Below are 26,811 nucleotides of genomic sequence, written 5' to 3'. Positions count from 1 at the left end.
TCTATAAACGTACATTTAATAACCAATAAACGTAGTTAACATGTCACTTTTTTACAAAATTAGCCGACAATTGTTTTTATTGAAATTCTGTTATTAAAGTCTGTACTTTATTACTTGAATAAAGGTTTTGAGAGCTCACTGATGTGTGATAAGCAGCAGCCCACTGGCATCGAATGCAGTACGGGCCATTTATCGATCAAATTGCACAGCGGTAATATTTGTGAGTGGGGTGGTCGTTTCCTTTGAGCAGCATCACGCAGGTTCGTTTTAATTAGATAAATATAATATATCAGCCAGTTTTTGTGTCCAGCATTCAACATTCCAACACAGCGCATGCATCGGAAAACATTTCATATCTAGATGCGTGACACCATTGCCCATCGAGCTGATGCCCAGGCCGCTCACTCTGATAAAAACATATGCCCACATAGAGAACAACACTGTGATAACAATATAAAATAAAAAACAAAACGAGTATTTTACAGTGAAGCTGTGTATGCAGACCATGTGCAGTCATCGTCAGACTTCGCTAAAAGGGGCTACATGACCTTGCAGGAGAGGAAAAGAACAGCTCAACGGGGGAAAGGGGTTAAAGTGACCCCTTTCCACCTGTGAGAATCGTATCTTATACGCGAATCTTATATGGTGGTCACACGGTATATTTTCAGCGATCAAGCCAATTTGCACCCCATTGATCAATGACTGATTCCACCCTGCTGCGAAAGAAACAAATGTTATGCTGGTGGTTTGCGGCCAACGAAGTGATTGAAATGCGATACTAGGAGCGCGTGGCTGCTGGCGCAAGAAGTGCCGGCAGCCACGTCAATCGTCAAACCAAGCCAACCAATCATGAGAACGATAGCAGTGCTCGCATCTCCAGTGGGCCTTGCACCCAATGAATGGAGCTTTGGATTAGTGGTTCCGCACATTCCATCCCAGCTACAACTATGGGAACGCTGCAAGTAGTGCATACTCCTGAGGAAGAAGCTGCCTACCACGAGCGTCAGCACAATAAAGGGGTGAAGCAACTTGCACGCAAAACAAAAAGCATGGCAAAACAGAAACCTCACCTGAAAAAAAAAAAAATCGCAGAAGGAAAACACTCTTAAAGCATGCTCACAGTGTGAAGCACGCAAAAGAGAAAATGAGGTGAAAGAATGGTGAAACAAAAGACTTACGATATATAATGCGTGCGAAGTTTGACTTGCATGGTGTAACATTTGGTGTAACTAACACAACTTCGCTGTTCGACCATCTTCAAGCACTGAAAGGGGCGGCGATTTTTTTTTTTTTTTTCACTGTACCTGACTTAAATACTTCAGTATCATTACCTCACAGTTACCAGAACTTCAGTAGCTTGTGCCACTACAGTTCTTAATTAAAGCATCTTATTATTTTTTTTTTTCTATTTTACTTATTACAGCTGTACTTTGTCTTCTTGTGTACACCATGCGAAGTAGGTCCCATTACAGTCTGACTTCTCGAACGCCTCCTGTATATAATCATCATGTAGGTTACAGCACATTAATAAATTTGTTTCTGATTTATTGGGGCACAGTCACTATTCATATCTGCTTTCAGTTCACAATAACATATGAAAGTGACACTGTGCTGACTATCTGGACAAATCCCAAAGCTTACATGATAATGGTATTAACAGTGAGTACAGCCAGGTGATAAGTGTTACTACAGTTGCAACACACGAGGTGTGTTCAAAAAGGGACCGAACTTTTGAAATAGCGCGCCAACCGGCAGAGGGAGCACACTGCGGCTGCTAAACGCATGTAGCGGCAGGTTTAGGCAACAAACTGCCATTTGCCATGTTTCGCTCTGACCGTTAGTTGGAAGGCTACAACCGCTGAAGTGAGCATGGGAGCAAGCTGTTCTTCGGATTGGTGCCAAAGTGACAATGAAGGAATTGGATGAACAGTATGTGTGTGTGTGAAGTTCTGCTACAAACTTGGGAAAACTTTCACAAAGACATTTCAGTTACTTAGCCAAGCATACGAGGAGGACTGTATGAGTCGCACGCACTGCTATGATTGGTTCAAGCGTTTTGAACACGGAAGAATGACGGTCGATGACAATCCCAAGTCTGGTGAACCTTGCACATCCACAGATGATGACCACGTCGAGAGAGAGTTCTAACTGTGATCCGTGGAAATCGTTATTTGACTGTTCGAGAAGTCGCTGACTCAGTGGGTATCAGCGTAGCATTATGTCATGAAATTTTGAGTGACAAACTTGGGATGCGCCGTGTCAGTGTAAAATTCATGCTGTGTTTGTTTACTGACGAACAGAAGCAGACCCGTGTTGAAATCAGCCAGGAACTGCTCGCCGCTGCCAATGACGACGAAAACTTTTTTAAGAACATCATAACAGGCGATGAGACATGGGTTTATGGCTATGATGTTGAAACGAAAGTGCAGTCATTGCAGTGGGTGGCCAAAGGTTCTCCTTGTCCAAGAAAAGGACGCATGAGTTAGTCAAAAATGAAGGTGATGTTGGTTGTGTTTTTTGACTGCAAAGCCATTGTCCATCAGGAATTTGAGCCACATGGTCAAACAGTAAACACAGAAGTTTACCAGGGAATCCTAGCTTGTTTGAAAGATTCTGTGCGCAGTAAGAGGCATGCATTGTGGGAAAATCAGGCTTGGATGTTCCATCATGACAATGCCCCGGCTCATGCATCGCTCCTTGTCCGCAGCTACTTAGCTAAACACCGCACTCTTGTTGTGCCCCATCCAGCATATTCTCCGGACCTAGCCCCAGCAGACTTTTTTCTATTCCCCAAGCTGAAAACCACCTTGAAAGGACATCGTTTCCAAACCATAGAGGAGATCCAGGACAATGTGAGAAGAAACCTGCGCACCATTCCACCATTCCAGAAAGTGCGTTCCAGGAGGCTTTCCAAAAAGTGCATTGCCAGTAGCGGGGACTACTTTGAAGGGGACAGCAGTTAAAATGTTGTACCATAAGCAATAAAGGTGCTATAGCAAAAGTTCGGTTTCTTTTTGAATACACCTCGTATCTTAAGGTGAGCTTTATTGCAGAGAAATGCCCCCCGATAAGCAAATGGGCAACATTTGCCCCACAAATGCCCCAATAGTTTATCTATGCCTGGATGAAAAAGTCTTCCTGCTCATAAGTGTATACACAGGAAGTGGGGGCAAAATATAACCTGTCCCCTTCCCCACATTTGAAAGCAAGCACTTTCGGCTGCATGCTGGAAAGCCCAACAAAACTACACCTGAAGCTAAATTTTCTTTCTTAATACAGTCGCCGCCGCCGCGTAAGTAATGCTTTCCTTTATTACATATCGCCTGCTTGGGCAGTGAGGATTGTCTTTTGTGCCTCCTCGGGACGCACTGTAGCAGACGATGCACGGGATTCACCATACATGCTCGCATTTCGGAGAGGGCCTGGCTCTTGGCAGTTCCCACCCTAACACGTGTGTGCTTTTTCTACTTAACACATGCCCAGCCTTTTGGGACTGCCATATTCGTATTTGAAAATGTAGTCAGCTTGTTATATTTAACCTGTGGGTGAGAGGGAGGTCCGAATAGACTGTTATAATCAGCTGCTCCAAATTACTGGTGTTGTTTTATGGCATGAAATTGTTGGATGGATCAAATGCAGGAACTGTTGAATCTCCGTCCAGAAGTAGCCTACATAGCATTCTCGGTATCTTATCACTGTCAAAATTTTTATCAAACCTCTTACAGGCTTAACTGTCGAATTTCATTATGTAATCACGACTTATCATAGATGCGTCTATGAAAATGGCCCTGGTCGAGTGTTCAGAGCCATTAGAACACCAATAGAATGCAGATATTAATTTTTTCTAAAAGCATGTGTCACTTCTGAGTTTCTCAGTTTCATTTCTAGGCTATTTATAAATAACAGCTCCACTACTTATTGTTTCCCAGTACGAGCAAAAACAGGAGACATTTCATATTTTGAAGAAATTATGGCCACTTTTTGATGACGTGGGCCGACAAGTTTAACTGTGCAGGTTGCTTATGTGCTCTGGAAACAGTTGCTGACTACTCACTTTCTCGAAATTTTTATGCGTTATACATGGCCTTTAGTTGTTTTCCCCTGGTATCTTTGGTAAACTATTCAGGGCACGATGTTTATTTTTATGTGACGAGCGATAAAAGTTTATTCTGTGTAGGTTCAATACAGGCTATGTAGAAACTTCCTCATAGAAGCATTCCAGGGCGTCATTCTGCTGCTAGCAATACACCAGATATGAATTTGAAATTCTGTGAAAATAGGAAACATATTAAGCGCAGTGCATTGCCAATTTGCTTCATCCAAATGGTCACCATATCAGGAGTGTGTTAGCGGCATGTTGGAAGCTGTTCAGAATAGAGCAGCAAAATTCATCTCGCGCAAGTATGACCATATTTCTTGCATTACCCAAATAAAAAAAAAAGACATACTTCAGTCATCAGAAACTCTCCGCAAGATTGCGCTGCTCTGTCTTTTTCACAGGTACATTTATATCAATAAATCTCACCGTCTGCAATTCATGCACCTGTGCACATGTCGTGCCTTCAGACATTCTTGTTTCATACGCATACACGGTCAAATGCAGGCATTTAACACATCCTCACGCTATTTCACATTGGAACAGTCTTCCAGACCACATTGCATCCATGTCGAACAGCAAAACTATTCATGATAACCTGAATACGCTGTTTTATAATGCTGTATAATTATGTTCCACAGTACTGTTTGCAACTTTTGTCCTGTTCCTTTTTATTTGATGGTAACATTTTTCTCTTTTGTACAAACCATTGCTACCCCCCTTACTCAATGCTCTTCAGTGGGCCTGTAAGGCATTATGAATAAATACAGGACGCTACTTCCAGCTGAATTTATTGTGCAAGAAAACTTCATGTATAAGCATTCACCATTCATAGCCACAGCGCATGCATGAGAAAACATTTCAGGTCTAGATGTCTAAAATAAAATATGTAATATGTAAATATGTAAAATATGCCATTCCACTTCCCCTTACGTTTTAACACAGGAACTTTAGGCTGCATGCTGGAAACTCCAACAAAACTTCACCTGAAGCTAAATTTTCTTTCTTTATAGCGTCGCCGTGTAAGTAATGCTTTTCTTTACTACGTATCCCCTGCTTGGGAAGCGAGGATTGTCTTTTGTGCCTCCTCGGGAAAGCGCTGTAGCCGATGATGTGTGGGGTTTGCCATACGTGCTGATGTTTTTGAGAAGGCCTGGCTCTGAGCAGCTCACACTCTGACAAATGTCTGCTTGCACTACTTGCAACATGTACAGTATCTCGCAACCGCTGTATCCGTATTTGGAAACACAGTCAGCCTGCTATACTTAACCTGCAGGTGAAGGGGAGGTCCGGATAAAGTATTATAATCAGCCGCACCGAATGTCAGATGGGCCTTACGGCATGAAATCGTTGGATTATCAAATGCAGGAACTGTTGAATCTCCATACAGAGGTAGCCTACATAGTGTTGCCGTCGCTGTATCTTATCACCGTCAAAATTCTAATCAAACCTCGTACAGGTATAACTGTAACATTTTGTTGTGTTATCATGACTTCTCGTAGATGGGTTTGTGAGAATGGCCCTGGTCGAGCGTTCAGAGCCATTTTAATACCAGTAGAATGCAGACTAACTTTTTCTAAAGGCATGTGTCATTTCTGACTTTTTTGATTTCATTTCAAGGCTGACTCTAAATAAGCGCTACACTACTAGTTTCCTGGCAGGAGCAAAAACAGGAGATATTTCATATTTTGAAGAAATTAGGGCCACTTTTTGGCAACATGTGCCGAAACTTTGCATTGTGCAAGTTGTTTATGTGCTCTCAAAATAGTTGCCGTCTATTCGCTTTCTCGTAATTTTTATGCATTATGCAGAGCATTTTGTTGTCTTCCCCTGGTATCCTCGATAAACTAGGCGAGCATGATGTGTATACTTATTCAAAGTACAAAGCAATGTTCTGGGTGACAAGCAATAAAAGTCTATTCCGTGTAGGTTCAATACAGGCTTTGTAGAAAGTTACTCATAGAAGCATTCCAGGGTGTCATGCTGCCGGTAATCAACATATTTCCCAGACTTCAAAAGCAGTACACCAGATATCAATTTCAAATTCCATGAAAATAGCGAAAATATTAAGCGCATTGCATTGTGAATTTCCATCATCTACATGGTCACCATATCAGCAGTATGTTATCGCGTTGTTGGAAACTGTTCAAAATAGGGCAGCCAGATTCATTTCGCGTTAGTATGACCATATTTCTTGCATTACCCGAATAAAAAAAGACATACTTCAGTCATTAGAAACTCTCCGCAAGATTGCTCTGCTCTGTCTGTTTCACTGGTATCACTCATATCAATAAATCTCATCGTCTGCCAGTTCATGCACCTGTGCACATGTCACACCTTCACAACATGCTATCTTTCATGCCCATACATGGTCAAATGCAGGCATTTAACACATCATCACTGCCTTGCGCTATTGCACATTGGAACAGTCTTCTAGACCACATTGCTTTCATGTGAAACAGCAAAACATTTTGTGATAACCTGAATAAGCTGTTTTTATAACACTGTATAATGATGTTCCACGGAACTGTTTGTAACCTTTGTTGTGTTCCTTTTTATTTGATTGTAACATTTTTCTATTCTGTACAAACCATCGCTACCCGCCTTACTCGATGCTCTTCAGTGGGCCTGTAAGGCATTATGAATAAATACAGGGCGCTACCTTCACCTGAATTTATTGCGCAAGGAAACCTCATCTATTAGCATTCACCAGTCATAGCCGCAGCGCATGAGTCAGAAAACATTTCATATATATATATATATATATATATATATATATATATATATATATATATATATATATATGCCTCAAAGTATTTCAGTGTCATGACTTCAGATTTGCCAGAACTTTAGTACTTTGTGCCACTACAGTCTTCAGTTAAAGCGATTTATTAATTTACTTAGTTCTTTCATTTTTTCAGATTACTTATTACACGGCTGTACTTTGTCTTCTTATTTAGACATCTTGATAAAGAGTTCCCATTACAGTCCGACTTCTCAGTCGCCTCCTGTATATCACTGTCATGCAAGTTTACAGCACATTAATAAACTTGATTCCGATACAGTGGGGCACAGTCACTAAACATATCTACTTTCAGTTCACAATAACATATGAAAGTGACACTGTGCTGATTATCTGGGCATACCCCCAAGCTTGCATGACAATGATATCGATGGTGAGGATAGCCAGATGATAAGTGTTACTACAGTTGCAGCATATCCCAAAGTGAGCTTTATTGAGAAGAAATGTCCCCTGAACAGCAAATGAGCAATGCTTGCACCACAAATGCCCAAACGGTTTATCTCAGTCTAGATGAAAAAGCCTTCCTGCTCATAGGCGTCTTTGCTGGGGGAGGGGGAGGAGGCACTTGCCCTCCACTCCTATAAGTGGGGGGGGAATATGCCATTCCTCCCCTTCCCCTTACTTTTGCATGCAGGAACTTCAGGCTGCATGCTGGAAACTCCAACAAAACCACACCTGAAGCTAAATTTTCTTTCTTAATAGCGTGGCCCTGTAAGTAATACTTTTCTTTACTACGTATCCCCTGCTTGGGCAGTGAGGATTGTCTTTTGTGCCTCCTCAGGATGTGCTGTAGCCGACGACACGTGGGGTTTGCCATACATGCTCATGTTTTTGAGAAGGTCTGGCTCTGAGCAGCTCACACCCTAACGAATGTCTCCTTGCACTACTTGCGACATGCCCTGTATCTTGGGACCGCTGTATCCGTATTTGAAAACACAGTCAGCTTGCTATACTTAACCTGCAGGTGAGGGGGAGGTCCGGATAAAGTATTATAATCAGCCGCACCAAATGTCTGGTGGGCCTTAAGGCATGAAATTGTTGGATTATCAAATGCAGGAACTGTTGAATCTCCATCCAGAGGTAGCCTACATAGTGTTGCAGTCGCTGTATCTCATCACCGTTAAAATTCTAATGAAACCTCTTACAGGTATAACTGTCAAATTTCATTTTGTTGTCATGACTTATCGTAGATGTATTTGTGAAAATGGCCTTGGTCAAAGGTTCAGAGCCATTTCACTACCAATAGAACACTTGACTTCAATTTTTTCGAAAGGCATGTGTCACTTCTGACTTTGCCAATTTTATTTCCAGGCTGTCTCTAAATAAGAGCCACATTGCTACCTGTTTCCCAGTAGGAACAGAAACAGAAGATATTTCATATTTTGTAGAAATCAGTGCCACTTTTTGGCATCATGTACCGAAACATTGAAATGTGTGAGTGGTTTATGTGCTGTGAAAATAGTTGCCGACTGCTCACTTTCTTGCAATCTTTATGCATTATACACAGCATTTTGTTTTCCCCTGGTATCCTCGGTAAGCTATCCGGGGCACAGCGTTTATATCTATTCAAAGTACAAAGCAATGTTCTGAGTGACGAGCAAAAAGTGTTTATTCTGTACGCGTTCATTGCAGCCTTTGTAGAAAATTATTCATAAAAGCATTCCAGGGTGTCATGTTGCTGCTAATCAACATGTTTCCCAGACTCCCAAAACAACAGCACCAGATACAAACTTGAAATTTTGTATTAATAGGAAAAATTTTAAGCGTAATGCGTTGTGAATTGGCTTCATGTGCATGGTCACCATATCAGGAATAATTAATAAAGGGAAAATCAGACATCCACCCATTCGTAGCAATTGCTACAAAGGAAACCCATACGGGTTCCTCGAAAGAAAAGCCTCACAGTTGAAGAAAGATTCGTCCCGGTCTTCAACTGTGAGGCTTTTCTTTCGAGGAACCCGTATGGGTTTCCTTTGTAGCAATTGCTCCGAATGGGTGGATGTCTGATTTTCCCTTTATTAATTACTTCTCTCCACCTTGCGGGTTTCTGCAGAACTATTAAGTCAAATATCAGGAATACGTTATCAGCATGCTGGAAGCTGTTCAGAATAGTGCAGGCAGATTCATCTCACGTAAGTACGAGGGTTGATCCAGAAATAAGGTTCCCAGAAAGCTCCAGCCACACGTGAAGGCGCAAGGTAAAATTTGACAATGCTGCTGCATGCGGCTGTTCCCCCACTCTCGATTCCCCCTGGCCACGCATCGTTGCACCGCTCATTCTTGGCTCAGCAGCCGTTCGATATGGAGGTTCCCATTGTTGGTCCTGCCAAGTGCGAGATTTGTTCCGTAATTCGCTTTTTGCACGCCAAAGGGACTCCACCTGCCAATATTCATCGTCAGTTGACAAAGGTGTATGGCAACAAGTGTATGTCTGTTCAGCATGTCCATAAGCGGTGCAGGGAGTTCAGTGCCAGTCGGAAGGAAGTCCACGATGAAAAATGGAGTGGAAGACCATCAGTTTCAGAGGCGGTTATCGATATGGTCCAATGCGAAGTGCTTCAAAACAGGAGGATCACCGTCTGTGAACTTGTTGCTCAGATTCCTGGGAGTTCTTACGGTACAGTGGAAAGAGGGGTATCACAAGTGTTGTGCTCGATGGGTACAGCAGCTGTTGACATCAGACCACAAGGAGAAACGCCTTGACTGTGCTCGCCAGTTTCTTCAAAAGGGTGAAGAAGATAAGAAAGGATTGTTGGACTCCATTGTTACAGAAGAGGAAACGTGGGTGTTTCATTTCACTCCCGAAGCGAAACAAAAATCCAAACAGTGGCATCATCCAGAGTCACCAGTCGCAAAGAGGTTCAAACAAACTCCTTCTGCTGGCAAAGTCATGGCCAGTGTTTTTTGGGATTGTAAGGGGATACTGCTGATCAATTTCATCGAACGTGGGACAACAATCAACTCAGACAGTTATTGTGCAACAGTAACAAAACTCAGGCAAGCTATCCAGAACCGCCGGCGAGGACGACTGGCAGCCGGTGTAACGCTGCTTCATAACGACGCCCGACCTCACGTCTCCCGTCAAACCCAGAAACTTTTGACAAACTTTGGGTCTACTGTCATGCCCCACCCACCATACAGTCCAGACCTCGTGCCTAGCGATTATCACTTGTTCCCCAAGTTAAAGGAACATTTGAGTGGTCAACGCTTCTGGAGCAACGATTAAATCAACAGGTGAAACGCTTCCTCAGTGGGTTGGCGGCGGAGTTCTACGACATTGGGATACAGAAATTGGAGCACAGTCTACAAACATGCATACAAAAAAATGGCGATCATGTAGAAAAATAGAGCAATGTTTCATCTTTCCAATGATGTAAATTTCTGTGAGAATAAACAATGTTGTCATTTTGTAAAATTGATGGGAACCTTACTTTTGGATCAACCCTCGTACAACCATATTCCTTGCATTACCCGAATAAAAAAAAGATACTTCAGTCATTAGAAACTGGCCGCAACATCGCTCTGCTCTGTCTCTTTCACAGGTATGTTTATGTCGATAAATCTCACTGTCTGCCAATTCATGAACCTGAGCACACATCACGACTTCACAACATGCTCTGTTTCATGTGCGTACATGGTCAAACGCAGGCACTTAACTCGTCATCACTGCCTCGCACTGTTGCATGAAACAGTCTTCTAGACCACATCGCATCGATGTGAAACAGCGAAACTTTTCATGATAACCTGAATAAACTGGTTTATAACACTGTATAATGATGTTCCATGGTACTGTTTGTTAGCTTTGTTCTGTTCCTTTTTATTTGATGGTATCATTTTTCTGTTCTGTACAAGCTGTTACCCCCTTACACGATGCTCTTCAGTGGGCCTGTAGGGCATTATGAATAAATAGAGGGTGCTACTTCCAACTGAACTTATTGTGCAAGAAAACTTTGTGTATAAGCATTCACCATTCATAGCTGCAGTGCATGCGTCAGAAAACATCTCATATCTAGATATCTCACTCTCACCATTGCCCATTGAGGCAACGCCCAAGCCACGCACTCTGATAAAAACACACGCCCACGTAGACAACAACGCTTAGACAACAGTATAAGTTTTTAGTGCTCTTTACCTGCCTTAAGATACTTCAATGTCATTACTTCCCACTTGTCAGAACTTCAGTACTTTGTGCCCACTACAGTCTTATTTATTTATTTATTTATTTATTTATTTATTTATTTATTTATTTATTTATTTATTTATTTATTTCGTATTACTTATTACGGCTGTACTTTCTTATGTATGCCTTGTGAAATAGGTCCCATTACAGTTTGACTTCTCGATCGCCTCCTGTATATCGCTACCATGCAAATTTACAGCACATTGATAAACTTGATTCCAATACAGTGGGGCACAGTCACTAATCTCAGTCACTAATCAGTTCACAATAACATGTGAAAGTGACACAGTGCTGCTTATCTGGACAAACCCCCAAGCTTACATGACAATGATATTGACAGTGAGGTGATAAGTGTTACTACAGTTGCAGCATATCCTAAAGTGAGCTCTATCAAGGAGAAACACCTTCCGAGCAGCAAATGAGCAATATTTGCACCATAAATGCTCAAATAGTTTATCGCTGTCTAAATGAAAAAGCCTTCCTGCTCATAAGCGTGTCCACAGGGGGGCTAAATATGTCATATGCCCCCCCCCCCCCCCCCCCATTTCTGAAAGCGGGCACTTTTGGCTGCACGCTGGGAAGCCCAACAACATTATAGCTGAAGCTAAATTTCCTTTTTTAATAGCCACGCTACGTAAGTAATGCTTTCTTTACTACGTATCCCATGCTTGGGCGACGGGAACTGTCTTTTGTGTCCCCTTGGGACGTGCTGTGGTAGACAACGCATGGGATTCGCCATACACGCTCGTGTTACGCACAAGGCCTGGCTCTGGGCAGTTCCCGCCCTAACAAATGTCTGCTTATGCTACTTGTAACATATTCAATCTTTCTGGACCACTAAATCTGTATTTGAAACACAGTCAGCTTGCTATATTTAACCTGCATGTGAGGGGAAGTCTAGATATTTATAATCAGCCGCACCAAATGACTGGTGCACCTTACAGCATGAAATTGTTGGACTATCAAATGCAGGAACTACTGAATCTCCATCCAGAGGTAGCCTACAAAGCATTGCAATCTTATTATCTTATCAACATCAATATTCTAATCAAGCTTCTTACGGTATAATTGTTGAATTTCATTGTATTATCATAAGTTATCGTAAATGTGTTCGTGAAAATGGACTTGGTCAAAGTCCAGAGCCATTTCAATAGCAATAGAACACTGACTTGAATTTTTTTTTCTATAGGCACGTGTCACTTCTGACTGTGTTCATTTCATTATGAGGCTGTTTCTAAATAAGAGCTACACTACTGCTTGTTTCTCCGGCAGGAGCAAAAACAGGAGATATTTCATATTTTGAAGAAGTTAGGGCTACTTTTTGGTGACTTGTATTGAAAATTTGAACTGTGTAGATTGCTTATGTGCTCTGAAAAGAGTTTCTGACTACTTGCTTTCTCCAAATTTTTATGCGTCATGCACAGCATTTAGTTGTTTTCCCATGGTATCTTTGGTAAACTATGCGGAGCATGGTGTTTCTATTTATTGAAATAGGAAGCATTGTTCCCAGCGATCAGCGATAAATGTTTATTCTGTGTAGGTTCAATATGGCTGTTGCAGAAAGTTACTCATGGAAGCATTCCAGGGTGTCATGCTGCTGCTAATTGACTTATTTCCCAGACTCCTAAAACAATAGCACTAGATACGAACTTGAAATTCCGTGAAAATAAGGAAAATTGTAAGCGCAATGCATTGCGAAACTTTCACTTTCCTGCTTTTAATTCAAGTGTCGTATATAATTACTAAACCCTCGTTTTTCCATGTGTTTTCGTGCATTATACGAGATGCATAGTTTGTTTCTCCATTGTCCTCGATGAGCTAAACAAGGCAATATTGTTTATATCGGGGGAAACTTAGGGCATGGTATGGGCAATGTGTAGGCAATGTTCTAAATGAGCGGGTGACATGCACTTTTTCCAATAGAATACGCATGTAAGTTGTTCATAGTGTTACTAGCCTGTTTGTCGAGCGGTGTAAAACTTAGCTGGCATAATGACAACTACAAGAGGTCAAATTTTTTTAACATAGGGGGCAATACGCCACATTTATACGCGATGATAAATGCGTGTTGATCGAATGCCGCCTTAAAAAATTGTAATCAAACATTCAGATGTATCACACCGCTGTTATTAGCTAGGTTTCCAAGCTTGATGACCCTTTTCGTGAAGCAATTTGTTCTAGAGAAACGAGGTGGCACTTGTGGCAGTGCACCACACGTGACCTCAGCGACAGGGCACGAATACAAAACCATTACCACTTCTACCTTGCTTCTGTGCCATCAGCTGTCGGAAATGCAACTGAGTTTTCGCTGACGCACTGTGCTCCACTCATGCTGGATTGAATCATGTGCATTGAAAACGTGTGCAGTAGTTGGTTGCAAAAATAGTGACTGGCATAATAAGGAATGGAATGAATCTGTGTGGCCAAGTTCATGGGCCGCTGCTGCAACTGTACGTACGTGTTACCGGTACTTCTAGATGTACAGCTTCCCTTGGGGATACAGAAATTTGCTCATCCGCCAGCGTTCTATTGCTAACCTTCAAAGAATGAGCTTCAGCCCAGAAATGTCGGCAAGAGTGAGTACTACTCGCTAAATAATGACAAAGAGAGTAGCACCGCTTCTTGTCATAATAAGTTTCACGCACAGTATCTACACACATCTACCTAAACTGGCATGGAAACTTATGCCCACTCTATCGCCAACATGTCAGGAAAAGTTGACAGTCACATTATACGCTAAACAGGATGAAGGTGAAAGCCTGTGTGCTCACAAGACATTAATTAAATTACTTTACATTCTTACAGGTAACAACACATTTAAATGTGTTGTTACCTCCTATTACTTGTTTTCTCCCACTAAGGGGCGTGGGTTCGAGTGCCTTAATTCACTATATCTTAATTAATTGTGCCCTAATTAACAACAAAGGTTGTGGGTTTGACTCCCACCAAAGGTAGAGTGTCTTCATTAACCCAACCTTAATTAATGGTGCCTTAATTAACTTCATCATATTTAACACCCAAGGTTGTGGGTTCGACTCCTACTGAAGTTTGAGGGTTCGAGTGCCGTAATTAACTATATCTTAATGAACTGTGCCTTAATTCATTTTGCCATAGCTAACACCAAAGGTCATGGGTTCAGCTCCCACCAAAGGTACAGGGTTTGATCACCAGTTTTGGTTAATTTTGGTGGCAAAACGCCAATAAATGACAGTCTACATCAATGGCGCACAAACGCACGAAAGCTGAATGTTTCACGACAGTCCACAAGAGTGAGCACATTACTAGCGATTACTAGCTATCTTTGCTACAAGGTATTACAATATACAAAACAGCTACGTTTCATGCCTCGTGTGCAGCCAGAACAAATCTGTCAGAACTGAGCACACTTGCAAGCGATTAGACAGAAAATAATTAGATAGTGACAGCACCAAGGAACTTTACTGAGTTGGGAACATGACAAGCTGCTGCTTCAAATATCGCAAAACAAAGAATGAAGATCAAAACACACTAATCCTGATTCAATTCACGAGCAGAAAGTTTGGATAGCTTGGAGTATATATTTAGCCCCACTTTTAGAACAAGCACGATGTACGCTGCTCGCACTGTTTGGACATAGCTTAATCAGCTCCTAAAGCACTTTTGCATGTTCTCTCACGCTGTGGCCAAAGCTTTGTGTTGTCCGCCCAGTCACCACCTACAAAATCTCCCACAACAGGTTTGCTAAGCTGCACCAGCATCATACACATCCATTGAAACACGGAAGCAATGGAGGCAGTTGTGGAAAGCAATGGACATGTCACCACATGATCAAACATGGGCAGCGCCCACGGGATCGCCGCAAAAAGGGTCAATGTTAAGTTCACCTTGTGTCCTCACTGAACTAGAGGAGGTAGCTTCATTACGTTTCGTGACTGTAAGGACAAGGTAATGGGTGATGTGTGGGTAAAATTCAAACTAGATAGGTCATTGGGGCTCTCGCAATAAATTAATGTATGTGAGTCCTCTAGAGTTACGAGCGTGTCTAACGAGCAAGGCAGAATTTAGCCCTCTCTCCTGGCAGAACTATAGAAGCCACCAAGACCAAATTTAGCGAAAATTGGTTGTACGCTATGGAAACTCTGTGCAAAGTTAAATACAGTTGGATGAGATGCAGCTTTCTTTAAAAATGTTATTCAAGTGTGTTAGAGCATGTGACATGGCTCCTACCAGCTACGCGTCCCAGCTCCCTGACATAGCTGTAGGTTACAGCAGGCTTATATTTCGTGGAAAGGGGAGGAGAGTCAAGGAGAGTCATGGTAAGTGCAATGTGCAACAAAATTTTTACGTTCTTGGTCCAGTTAGAAGTGTTGCAAATAATTACTGAGCAGTCATGCCCCCCCCCCCCCCCTTTTCATATGTCATAAGATGTTCCTAGTTAGTTTCATCAATGTCCCCAGTGAACTGAACAAAACACTTTGTTTATATTTGGTGAAAATAAAGGGCATGTTATAGGCAACATGTCTAGTAAACTTCAAAGTAGAACTTGTTGCTGGGCGAGTTGGTTGGGATCTAATTAATACATTGTTGCGCCAAAAAAGGGAAAAAAGACTTGGGAAGGAAGAGTCAATCTGTCGTTTCGTACTCTTCCTTCCCAAGTCTTTTTTTTTCTTTTTTTGGCGCAACAATGTATTCATTAAACTTCAAAGACAGAGGACTAATCATGGCATTTGCAATAAATTATGCATGCAAGCAATCCAGTGCTCCATGAAGGTGTTTTACGAATAAAGCAGAATTTATCCCGCTGCCCTGGGAGAACTGTGGACCCAACTGATATCAAATCTAGCGGAAATTGAGGGGGAAGAGGGGGGCGGGGGATATACGGAGGGAAAACACCATGGTAAATGTAATGGCGAAGTAATGTGTGTTGACGAATTACTGGCGTTTTAAGAATTCCCAACAATAAATGCTCTAAAGCACTACATGTGGGCAAGATTTCAAATGGAACAGCCATATACGGACAACCTTTTAAGGTATATGATATAATTACAGTAAACTGAAACATTTATTGCAACTGTGCGAAAGAAACAGCTTCGCTGAAAATTAGGTTGTAATTCTCCAAATTCACACACATGATCTGCTATATTTTCTTCTTTTGAATATTAAAAATAATCTATGTTGATTTCACTTTTTAAAATATGTGATGTAGTTACAGGAAACTGGAACTTTTATGGCAACTGTTCGAAAGAAGCAGCTTCGCTAGAAGTTGTTATTCTCCAAGGTCACTCACACCTGCTGTATTTTCTTTTGAATATTGCAAATTTTTTATGCTGATTGTACTTCATGGCATATAACTGACAATACAATTACCTAAACTAGCAATATACTCTACACTTATGCACCAAGTACACATCCTTGTTTAATTATTTAAATAGTTTGTAGCAAGTGTGCGTGTTTTATGTGCCCTGTACTGTTGCTACTGGGCAGGATCAGGGACATACATCTGTCAAGCGCCCATTGCCTTTTGTCCCCGCATCATCATGAGATTTTATATAGTTGAAATAAATGCAAATTCGAATTATGTTTCGGGCCCTCATGGTTCACCATGTATGATTGATAAATAGGGCTATGTCTGTTAAGTATAAGATAACTGACAGGCTATATATATGTGTACACATAGAAGAGAGAAGGGGGGATCAGATCGTTTGTGGTTTGCCCCCCCCACGCAAGAAATAGTTGGCACACCACTGTTCCTGCTACATTCCAATCATCTTATCTGACCTTACTTCCTGTTCTGGTTCTGTGCACCATGCAGTGTGTCAAGGAGAATAAAAGAAGTTTTTGGACTATACACGGACTTTGGTAAGTATCTTCATAATTCTCGCAATAAAGGCATACTTTAGAAGGAAGCCTTAGCTTGGTCGCTCCTACCTAAATACATGGGAATGGAGAAAGTGTTTCTTGACAACTATTGCACCGATGCTGTTGAAATTCGTTGTATTTAAAAGAAATCAAGATCTGGTGACTTTAGGAAATAGGTTTTACTTTATTTAGGCTACCAATATTTTAGAAAAATTATTGAAATTGAAAAGTTATTAAAAAGCTCAAGTGTCAAGTTTGCAACTAACTCACCAATAAAGAATGCTATAAGGTCTAAAGCAGAGAACGCTGATGCATTGTACCATTGCTCTGAAATATACCCTTAATTTGTGAGTAGTACTTTTACAAAACCCTTGTAAACATAGTAACAATTTACCATAGGTTGTAAACTTGCATATGAAGTTTGTCCACTTCAGATAAGTTTACAGAACTGCAATACCTATTTTCTTGTGCGATGTTAGGGATTTGTAATGTTTCTACTTCCTGCAGTCGGTAAAGTTGAGCTTTCTCTCTTAAATACGACAAATTTCATTCAGATAGGTTCAGTAGTTGTCAAATGACATCGTTCCTGCATTACATATGTATTTGGACATGGAAACTGAGTTAGGCCTTTGAAAAGGCTTGCTCTTACATCAAGTTAAAGTGATGGAGTAGTGCTCCAAATTTTCCAGAGCACCTCTTTACTGACAACAGAATTCTTGTCACTGAAAAATTTATGTTGATTTAATAAATTGGTGCCACCCATGGTTTCCTATACGTACACTGATGGAAATGACACCAGAGTGCTGCTGTATGCATGGGAATGTTGGGATGTGCTGGCTTCAGATTAGCATCTTTCTCGAAGAGCCAACACACCATGAAAGTGCACTTGGCAAACGGCATTCCATCTGTCACAATGATCAAGCAACATGTAAAATCTTTTCTTTCTGTATTAATACAATTTAACCTCAATATAACGATCCCAGATGTAATGAAGTAAATCAACAATTTTTCTCACCAATATCAGCTAGCAATGAATACAGTAGAACCTCGTTCATACATTTTAGGGGGGAAATGATAGAAAAACGCACTAACCGGGAAAACGTACGATCGGAAGTAAATAAAAAATTGACTCGAATATTGTTGACCTCTACGTGATTCGAAGCGTCGCGCAGATTTTTGCGGCATGAGACGTCGACACGCGTCGAGCTGGTGGTGCTCGGCGACCCGAGACGCGTTTTGCCGTTTTCCTATTTCGTGGTGTTTCAAGAGGGCGACGGGAAATCGAAACGAAATCGAGCTCGCGGGCGACGCCGAATGCCGCCGAAGCGGAACGTGATGCCCACATCGCGCCGCCTGCAGTAGGGAACGGCGGCGCGCTTGTATTATCGCCTACTAAAAGCGTGCAGTACGCTACCACTGGCACTACGCACCACGCGTTGTGAAACGGACAGGTGGTGAAAATGCTTATCGCAGTAGGTGTGGCGGCGATAGCTGTGATAGCGATAGCTGTGCGTGTGCGCGACGACGCGGGCGGAGATTCGCTAGTACCAGAATAAGAAAGTGTGCGCGCCGTCGTATTCACGTGAGACGGACGACTAAACTGGTGTTTTTTCTTTTTGTTTTTTGTTTTTTTTTCTCTCTCTCTCTCTCTACAGCGAAGCTGTTTATGACTAGGTTCTGGCGGATCTAGTCTCCGTGGACATATACCAGCTATTTTTAATACGTGGACCGCTCCCTAAGTTAGCGCGATACCGGGCCGATCCGCGGGGGAAGTGAAGTAGGCGTTAAGCGCTCCCCATACGTGGGTTGATTCCGAAGATAGTAAAATGCCGGGCCGACCCACGGCGAAGGTGAAGCAGGCGTTAAGCACTCGCCACGTAGGCCGATCCCGAAGATAGTGTAATGCCGTTCCGATCCACGGCGAAGGTGCAGTTCGCCAGTAAGGGGCCCAGATTTACAATCACAGCTTCGCTGATCATCCTTCTTCACGCAGCGGAAAGGCACAGATTTTTTTTTTTTTTTTTTTTTCAGCTGCACCAAACTTTTTAATGATTGCCTATGGCAGATAGCACAATTTTAACCCTTGATATAAATTGCTCGATGAGGTGGTCATCGCTTTTACGAGAAATACGAAGCCGATGTGGACTGTTTAAGTACCATTCCAGAAACCTCGCAACGCTTGTTTCGTGCCAAGAAAAGACTCCCACCGAGAAAATTGCATCTGAAATGTCCGAATACCTTTTTCGAAATTCAAATCTCCCACCATCTAACCCGGGGAGTGGAAACGTTGCATACGCCATCACCACCCTTTGCTGTTGTCGGTGAGTAAAACCTAGCCCGTCATACGGCGGTATCGGGCCAAGGTGGAGGAAAAGTAGGGAAACGACAAAAAACGGAGGCGTACAAAAGCACAGTTCGAAATAGGGGATCAGAAAATTTGGGTGGGGTAGTTCATAGTGTATTTTTTCTCTCTTTTTTATTGTTTAACCTAGGTAAGACATTAGGCAGTATAATAGCAAGAGCTTGGTGACGTAACCCACCGCCCCGTTCCAAAGGGGACGCTCATATCATATCATATCCATCCATCCATCCATCTATCCAGAGCGGCAGATTCGCCGCTGAAGCCGCTTTTTGGTCAAGTGGCAAAGACCGTTCGGGCATCCCGTGTCATCTTATGGAAGTTGAATTCTTCGCTACTTGCAGTTCGTGCGAGTTTTGCGAGCCAGCAAAACCAGCGCAGCTCTACGCGATAACGAAACGAATGAAACGCGAAAGCGTGGGCAGCGCGGAATCGAACGAAAACGAAACCTTTCGACTGCCCGCGTCATTGTCAGGATTATTTCAATGAGTTATATTTTTCTAAAATTAAAATAGAACTGAACAAGTAGCATTTTATTTCGTCTTATAATACAATACAAGGATGTTCTGTGCAACGAGTGGTTGAGTACTAGTGACAGAATTTGAGGAGCTTTCGTCATCGGGCAAGTACTTGAATGTCCCGGAAGAGTGTCTAATCATGTGCTGTGCTGCATTTACCTCAATTTCACGATTATTAAGGCTCTGTTCGCGATTATATTAGAGGTTCTCAAGCACTAATCTATCACTTTAGCTTGACTTAATATTTGCCTTTAGTGTCCCTTTAAAAGCGTGGGCTACGCTTCCGATGGCACCACGCGATGTGAAACAGATAGGCGAAGATACTTATCGCAATATGATTGGCGGTGATAGCTGTGAATGCTGCGTGCGGTGACGCCGGAGAAGATTCGCTGGTACCGAAATTAGAAACTGAGTGCGCGCCGGCGTTTTCACGTAAGACGGGCGGGCGAGTATTGCGGAAGCTGCCGCAGCGGGTAGCTATATACTCGCGCGGGCCTCGCGCATTTTCTTGTTTACACGGGGTCCAGCGGCCGCGAAACGTATCATACGTACCATCGCAGTTTGGCAACGTGCTGAACGTTTGTGCCGGAATATCGAGTTTTCCGGGAACGCATGAACCGGTTAGAAACGAGCGCAACTCTATTGGGTCATATTTGTGTTCTCCATTGCAAACGTTGCTGCGCCTGGAAAACGTACGTAACGGGAACGTATCGACGAGGTTCCACTAACAAATATTGGGTATAACGAAGTTATTTTCATGCTGGATGCGATTCCTTATAACGCGTTCTGGCTGTATTAAAGAACGCTTTTTATTAAAGCATAAGAAATTGTCTTCGGTTGTAGAATTATACCAAACCTGAAAAGCACCAGTTGGCCAGTAAAGTTGGAGAAATGGTGACAAGGTCTGCATTCACTACTGTACATAAGTTTTAATTGTATGTCCTTGTTTCCTTTGTTTACTTGTTGTACTATATGAGCTTAAACTTCATTGAAAGATGTGGTATGGGGGAACCAAAACATTTCATGTATATTTCATTTTAAGAAAGCTCTGTTTGCACAGCCTTGACCACATTGTTTTCGGCCAAGCCATGTCTGAGGCAAGCCGAGCATGTCCGTGTCACGGCATTGACATGCCAGCACACCACCTGTTGGGAAAATCACATAGACAGTGACATCAGATTTTTCTCTAGGTAATGTTTGAGGAAACGTTATGCCGCCACAATTGTTAAACTATGGAGCCAGCTCCTAATGAGAATTCATGGCACATTTCTAACAGATGAATAGCAGTAGTCAACCACTGATTAATAAGATAATGGCATTTAAACCTAAAATAAAGTGCCCTTTTTTATTTTATTTTTTCGCAATATTTTCCTGCAGAACTCATTGGTGCTGTCCCTTCATGTCAATGCTATTTGCAGAAGTGTGGTGCCCTCTGGCTTACCAAGGCAGTAGTGCCCAGCATGTTAGCTCTGAGGCCACTAATACAGTGCATGAGTCCCACTGTGCTGAAGTGTGGATGGTGTATCTTCATCTGTTTTCTTGAGCAGTCTGCTGTATTCAGTCACAATTTTCCCACCTGCTAAGTCATCTCATGGTTCTGAGTGATTTTCAAGGGCATTATCACTCTAGCTATACTTGACTGTTTTTTGCTCTCTTAAGGCACTTTTTTTTCTTTTTTAACTGTGTAAACATCTCGAATAATGCATCAGGACCAATTCGTAACGAATTCAATAAAGAACTATTCGTGCATGAACTGCAAGTAGACAGCATAAAATTGGAGATTTCTACAGTCTATTTACATGTGCAATGAATATTATTTAAAAAGCTTTTGTCAGCAACTTACTGGAAGTTATATGAAGAGTAGAAGTGATGATGCAATAATTAGCTACTCGTGCAATTAATACAAGCCTGCAATTTGCAGCGATAGTGCAAAACCGTAAAACACTATTATTTGGATTACTGTAATGTCTCTACAGCGTGCAACTCAAATTATTGCCTTGTGATGATGATAATAATAATACCATGATAATAATTTTCTCTCTGCATTGCAGGCCTTCTGCAAACACCTCAAGTCCGGAGTTTTGCAACAAAACACTTCGTTACAATGCGACAGTTCTCACGGTGAGGATTCGTCTGCTTGTATCGAATCTGTTCATTAAGCGTAATGTAGACAAGTACAAATGGGATGGACATCACATGTTCTTACTCAAAGCTAACCTTATTTATGAGGTCACGCACATGTAAATTCCGGTTTTATATGCAGAGCCAGCAAGCCTAATAAAATATGCTTTCAAAATCCAGTCTGCATGGAGAAGCAACAATATGGAAAGCCACATTAAAAATATGGTTAACCCTGTAATGCTCAAACATAGTTCCACATCGAGGAAAGTTGGAACAATTCGTTTACCTTTATTTCTGGCCATGAAGATTGCAATTTTATTTTATTTTAGTAAAAAATTAATTAGTACAGTAATTCATTATTGGCATGGATTTCTCACTACAGCTGAACTACTGGCACAACTTAAAGCTTTCTTCAGCATATCAAACTGCTATAGGCTTGTGTGACGTTTCCTGTGTGTAAGTCAGAATATTTATGAACCAAAACTAGTGTAGCTTATATGATACATTGGGCATTACAGGGTTAACCCTGTAATGCCCTATGTATCATATAAGCCTTACTATCATACTACAAAGTTAATTCATTTTTGCATACTGCATAGTCAAGGATCACACAATTTCTGCTTTACGCACATGAGCACATGTCCTGTACCTCTAGAGCTTGTCTGTCTGTGCTGCTGTCATTTGCTTGGCATTATGAATTCTTGGTGCCTGCAATAATCTGTTGTAATTGCAGCCCCTGGTACCTCTGCTTGACCTGTATTGGCCATCTTTGACCAGTACCAACAACAATGTATTTTGGTGAGTATTAATTTTGTAAGAAACTGCTTGTTTGTTTGGAAAAATAAATACATCTAACATTTCGCTATAATAAAACTATGAAACTAAATTTATGCAATCATCAGTAGTTTGCACTCCTTTGTCATTTTCAGTCATTTATGAGACCTTTGATGGAGGGCACAGAAAAGCCGCTAATCGTGCTATGTTATTTATGACTGTTTACCAAACATTTATTTAATTTCACTTCAAAGCTGATCTAATTGCAGTTTTCACTTGGTTCAAATAAAACACCATGTTGCTGAATGGCATAATTTCACATTATTGCCAGTTCTGCAGAAATGTTAAACTTTTAAGATCAGAAGCACAGTGCTTTAGGAAAAACTTGCACATGCTTTGAAGAATATCAAGCAAGCATCTTCTCTGCATGCTTAAGTTAAATTTTTCCCAGCACCATTCCGTGTATTAGCTGGCAGACAACATTGGTCATATTTTTTTAATATCCATTTTGACTGGATGATCTAAATAGAAAAAATTATTTGTGCTGTATGAGTAAATTATCCCTGCACAATAGCGAAAAAAGCCTATTACTGTCCGCTGCCTTGAAGCTACCACGCTAGTTTGCTGCGACGCCATGGATTTCGACACTGTTTGCTCGGGCCATTTAATTTTCTATCTGTATAGAAGGACTGCATTGTATTCTGAATGAGCTTGGCAAGTTTTACGAACTTTTACTGCACCTGCAACAGCCAAAACATAGAAAATACTTAAAAATCCATTACACTGATGTACCAGCACAAAGTTCAAAAAATTAATCTTTGACCTTCAATTTCTCTTCTCATAATCAATGTATTAGCACAAAATTGACAAATCGGGTTATGAAGGTACAATTTATCAATTTAAACTGATTTATTGTTTCTCTTTATTGCCCATTTAATGAAGCAAGGTGAGGCAACTCAGGGTACATATATCAATTATCTAGCTCATTCATTTTCTTTGAGCCATTTTTTGCACAACGAAATCCTTTAGCCATTATCTCTGTTTAGACGAGTGCAGTGGCAGTAAGCTAATGCCCCATCTTATTCGTGTCTGTTCTCTCTTTCTCCTCCCTTTTTCTTGCAGGAAGCATGAATGGCAAAAGCATGGCACGTGTGCCACTGTTGTGCCCCAGTTGGATGGACTTTACAACTTCTTCAACTCAACGCTGAGCCTGTATCTGCAGTACAATATTACCGAGTGAGTTTCATGCGAAAACGCTCGTTCGCTGCCAGCACAGCCGTTTCCCAAAGTTGCAGCCGGAAAAAAAATGTCTTCTTTTGCAGTTTTGCTTGGAGTAAAAAGCAGTCAAAGAGATGGCTAGCTGAAGCTTACACACAGCAGGACTCCTAGTTTCTCTTTTTTTTCTCACTTCTTTTAAATTTTGGGCAGCACTCGTGCCTCGTGCATATCGCGCTTGCGGTAAACATTCACACTGGCACGTCGAGAGGCTGGCCTTGAACATACCAAGTTTACTCGATGCTAACGTGCCCTCGATTGTAATGCACCCCCAATTTGGACGGCCAGAAATGATAAATGCAGTGTTCTTGATCGACCCTACGCCTTTTTTTATTTCTTTTTCAGATGGTTAAGTAAAAAGAGAATAATACCAATTTGTTCTAATAAATTTTATTGCCTCCCTGCTACACTGCACTGGGCATCACTTATCGTCACTGCCAGGGGTTCAACTCCCCAAAGCATCTTACATTCAATGTCCTCTATGGCATTTCAGATACTGCATTTCCTAAACGCATTGCAGACCATGGTAGCCTAAAGAACTTAGAGCGAGCACAAAGCTACCAATGTAATTACAGCTGCAGCAACATATACTGCAGCTGTAAATGTCTTGGTAGCTTAGTATGTATAGGATTGATCAACAAATTTTTAATGCCAGTGCCAGTATTAGTTCACAATTTGATCTAATGCATAGATAACATTTTAGTAAACTTTTTTTTATGTGTGTGCACATCACAATCAAGTAAATCTAGTAGATGGCTAAACTGGTACGAACGAAGGTTAGGTAGCCCATTTCTGCAGCCTGCTATTCATGCTATCTGCGCAACCATCATTGTTGCTCAATTTTCACTTTAAATTTTGGTGAAAACATCCTCTTTTGACTGAACGAGCGCTATCTCTGCCTAACTTTACTGGTCCTGAGTGCTATAAACTACAAGAATGGTATTCTTATACTCAAAATGAAGAATGTCGACAATTTTTCTGGAACAGAAAGCAATTTACTGCACCCACCACGAATACAGCAGAGTTTTTAACAGAGTTTGAAGGACATCATATAATTAATTCAGACATCAAGGAAGCCAAGGGTGTGCACCTTAGCACTGGCAGTACGAATTTCTTCAAGAACAGTGTTAATCATCCGTTGTTGCAGAGACAAGTTAAATGAAGTGAAGAGAGCATTGGCAAGCCACTGAAATAAAAACAATAATGGAAATTGCTTTGCAAGTCCTGAGCCTTATAAACTGAGCTTATATCAATATGTCATTGTCTGTTCCAGGTATCTACTGAACAGTGGTGTAGTGCCAACCTCTAAAAAAACATACCAGGTAAGGTGGTTGTGTTGAATACTACTTTGTATGCCCATGAGATTCTGAGCAAACTTGTAAATATTTTGACCCCCTTTCTTGTGTTTTGCTTGCAGCTACAAACAATTAAAGACGCTCTGCACGATGATATCAAAGAAGCAGCTAATTTTGTGTGCTACTCAAACAGGGTAAGCCTTTGATTTTGTTACAACATTGCGCACTGACAAAGATGACATTGGCAACTGTCAGTGAACTTGATTTGACGATTTTTCATATGTGGGCGACTGTCTTCCCTAATCGCAAGCAGACATCTCGTAAATCCTTTTTTTCCACTTCTTTCTCCAACTAACTATGTCTTATGCCATGACACGAGTGTTCATTTTGACAACTCTTGCACTTTCTTCTAGCTCGATAACACTCATGTCTCTCATAAAGATTACGTTTTGCGGTATCTTCTGTATAGTAAACATATGTAGCTCATCAGGAATAAGTGCGATATTCCTGTCATCTTTGATCCAGGCACTCAAAAAAGTTAGTTTAAGGAGCTGAGTGGATCAGTGACTTCATTTGCCTGCCCCCTTGTCCCAGCTTTCTGCATTTCTCATTAAATTTTACTTTTCACAGGTGGAAGCCCTGTTCACTTGAATGGCTGAGCTTAGTTTGACTGTTAATTCGATCCTGACCAAAGGTTCCGGCCGGCGCCCATGCATATCTATGGAACTAAAGTTTCGTTATTTCAACCCTAAAATTGGCATTCACTGAACATTAATACCAACTTGACCAGCCATCATGCACTCGCCTGACCCTTATGATGAGCTCAATAGTGATCCCTTTAGTGGCAGCATGTCTCAGAGGAACTTAGGGGACAGCGAACAGACGCGAAAAAAATCACGTCGAAAATGCCTATTTTCGCCCTGTCCTAGGAAAGTTTTCAAGCAATAACGGTAGCCCACCGATGTCCTATTACTGTATTTACCCAATTCTAATGCGCGTCTGCCGAGAGCTGCGCGTAGCGGGCGCGTTCCGGACATTCATGCATTTGCGCACGGATTAAACAATACTACGCAAATAAAGCACCAAGAACGGAACGTACGGACGAACCCGTTCTTCTGTTTCGCACCGGAAAAGCTTTCCGAGATTCACGTTCGGTGCAAACAAGCAACAACCGACACTGCAGAAACGTAAAACGATACTTCACCTGCAGACATCGGGGTTTCCGCTTGCACGCGTTGTAGTGTGCGGTGTGCCTCGACAGCTTGTCGGGTGGCAGACGGTAATCAAAATCGTCGCACACTCATCCATGCACGTGATGCTGACGGCGCGAGTGATGCCCATCGTTGAACTGGCCCTCGTAACCGTTGCTTTTTCTTTCGACTGAGCTAGTCACGAGTCTGCGCTCTGCAATGAGACCTCGCGAGCCCTGCTGCGATGAGGCGGCAAGCAGTTCGTTCAGCTGCAGGTTCCACACCCCCCCCCCCCCCCCCCCCCCCCCCCCCGGTTTCCCGGCGTGAATCATTTCCTCGGCGTTGTAAACAAACGCGTCATC

At 41.8% G+C, this 26,811-nt stretch overlaps 1 protein-coding gene and 1 long non-coding RNA gene across 2 annotated transcripts in view; one reads left to right on the top strand and one right to left on the bottom strand.

The window, feature by feature from the left end:
- LOC126533234 (ribonuclease Oy-like) overlaps positions 1-26,811 on the top strand; it is a 38,032-nt gene that overhangs the window by 8,214 nt on the left and 3,007 nt on the right. Inside the window, exons 3-8 of the mRNA XM_050180509.3 lie at positions 16,871-16,917; positions 21,846-21,915; positions 22,649-22,713; positions 23,812-23,925; positions 25,238-25,286; positions 25,382-25,453. Of these exons, the coding sequence (XP_050036466.1) occupies positions 16,871-16,917; positions 21,846-21,915; positions 22,649-22,713; positions 23,812-23,925; positions 25,238-25,286; positions 25,382-25,453 (417 nt within the window). The remainder of the gene's footprint in view (positions 1-16,870; positions 16,918-21,845; positions 21,916-22,648; positions 22,714-23,811; positions 23,926-25,237; positions 25,287-25,381; positions 25,454-26,811) is intronic.
- Positions 18,564-26,739, bottom strand: LOC129385294 (uncharacterized). Its single transcript, XR_008612874.2, has 2 exons — positions 26,464-26,739; positions 18,564-20,939 (listed from the first exon to the last, which is right to left on the bottom strand). It is a non-coding gene; the product is annotated as an uncharacterized lncRNA (long non-coding RNA).

Source organism: Dermacentor andersoni, chromosome 7 (genome assembly GCF_023375885.2).
Source record: "Dermacentor andersoni chromosome 7, qqDerAnde1_hic_scaffold, whole genome shotgun sequence".
In the NCBI taxonomy this organism is placed as follows: domain Eukaryota; kingdom Metazoa; phylum Arthropoda; class Arachnida; order Ixodida; family Ixodidae; genus Dermacentor; species Dermacentor andersoni.
The sequence above is the reverse complement of the archived record's forward strand: the minus strand, read 5'-3'. Positions and strand labels throughout refer to the sequence as shown.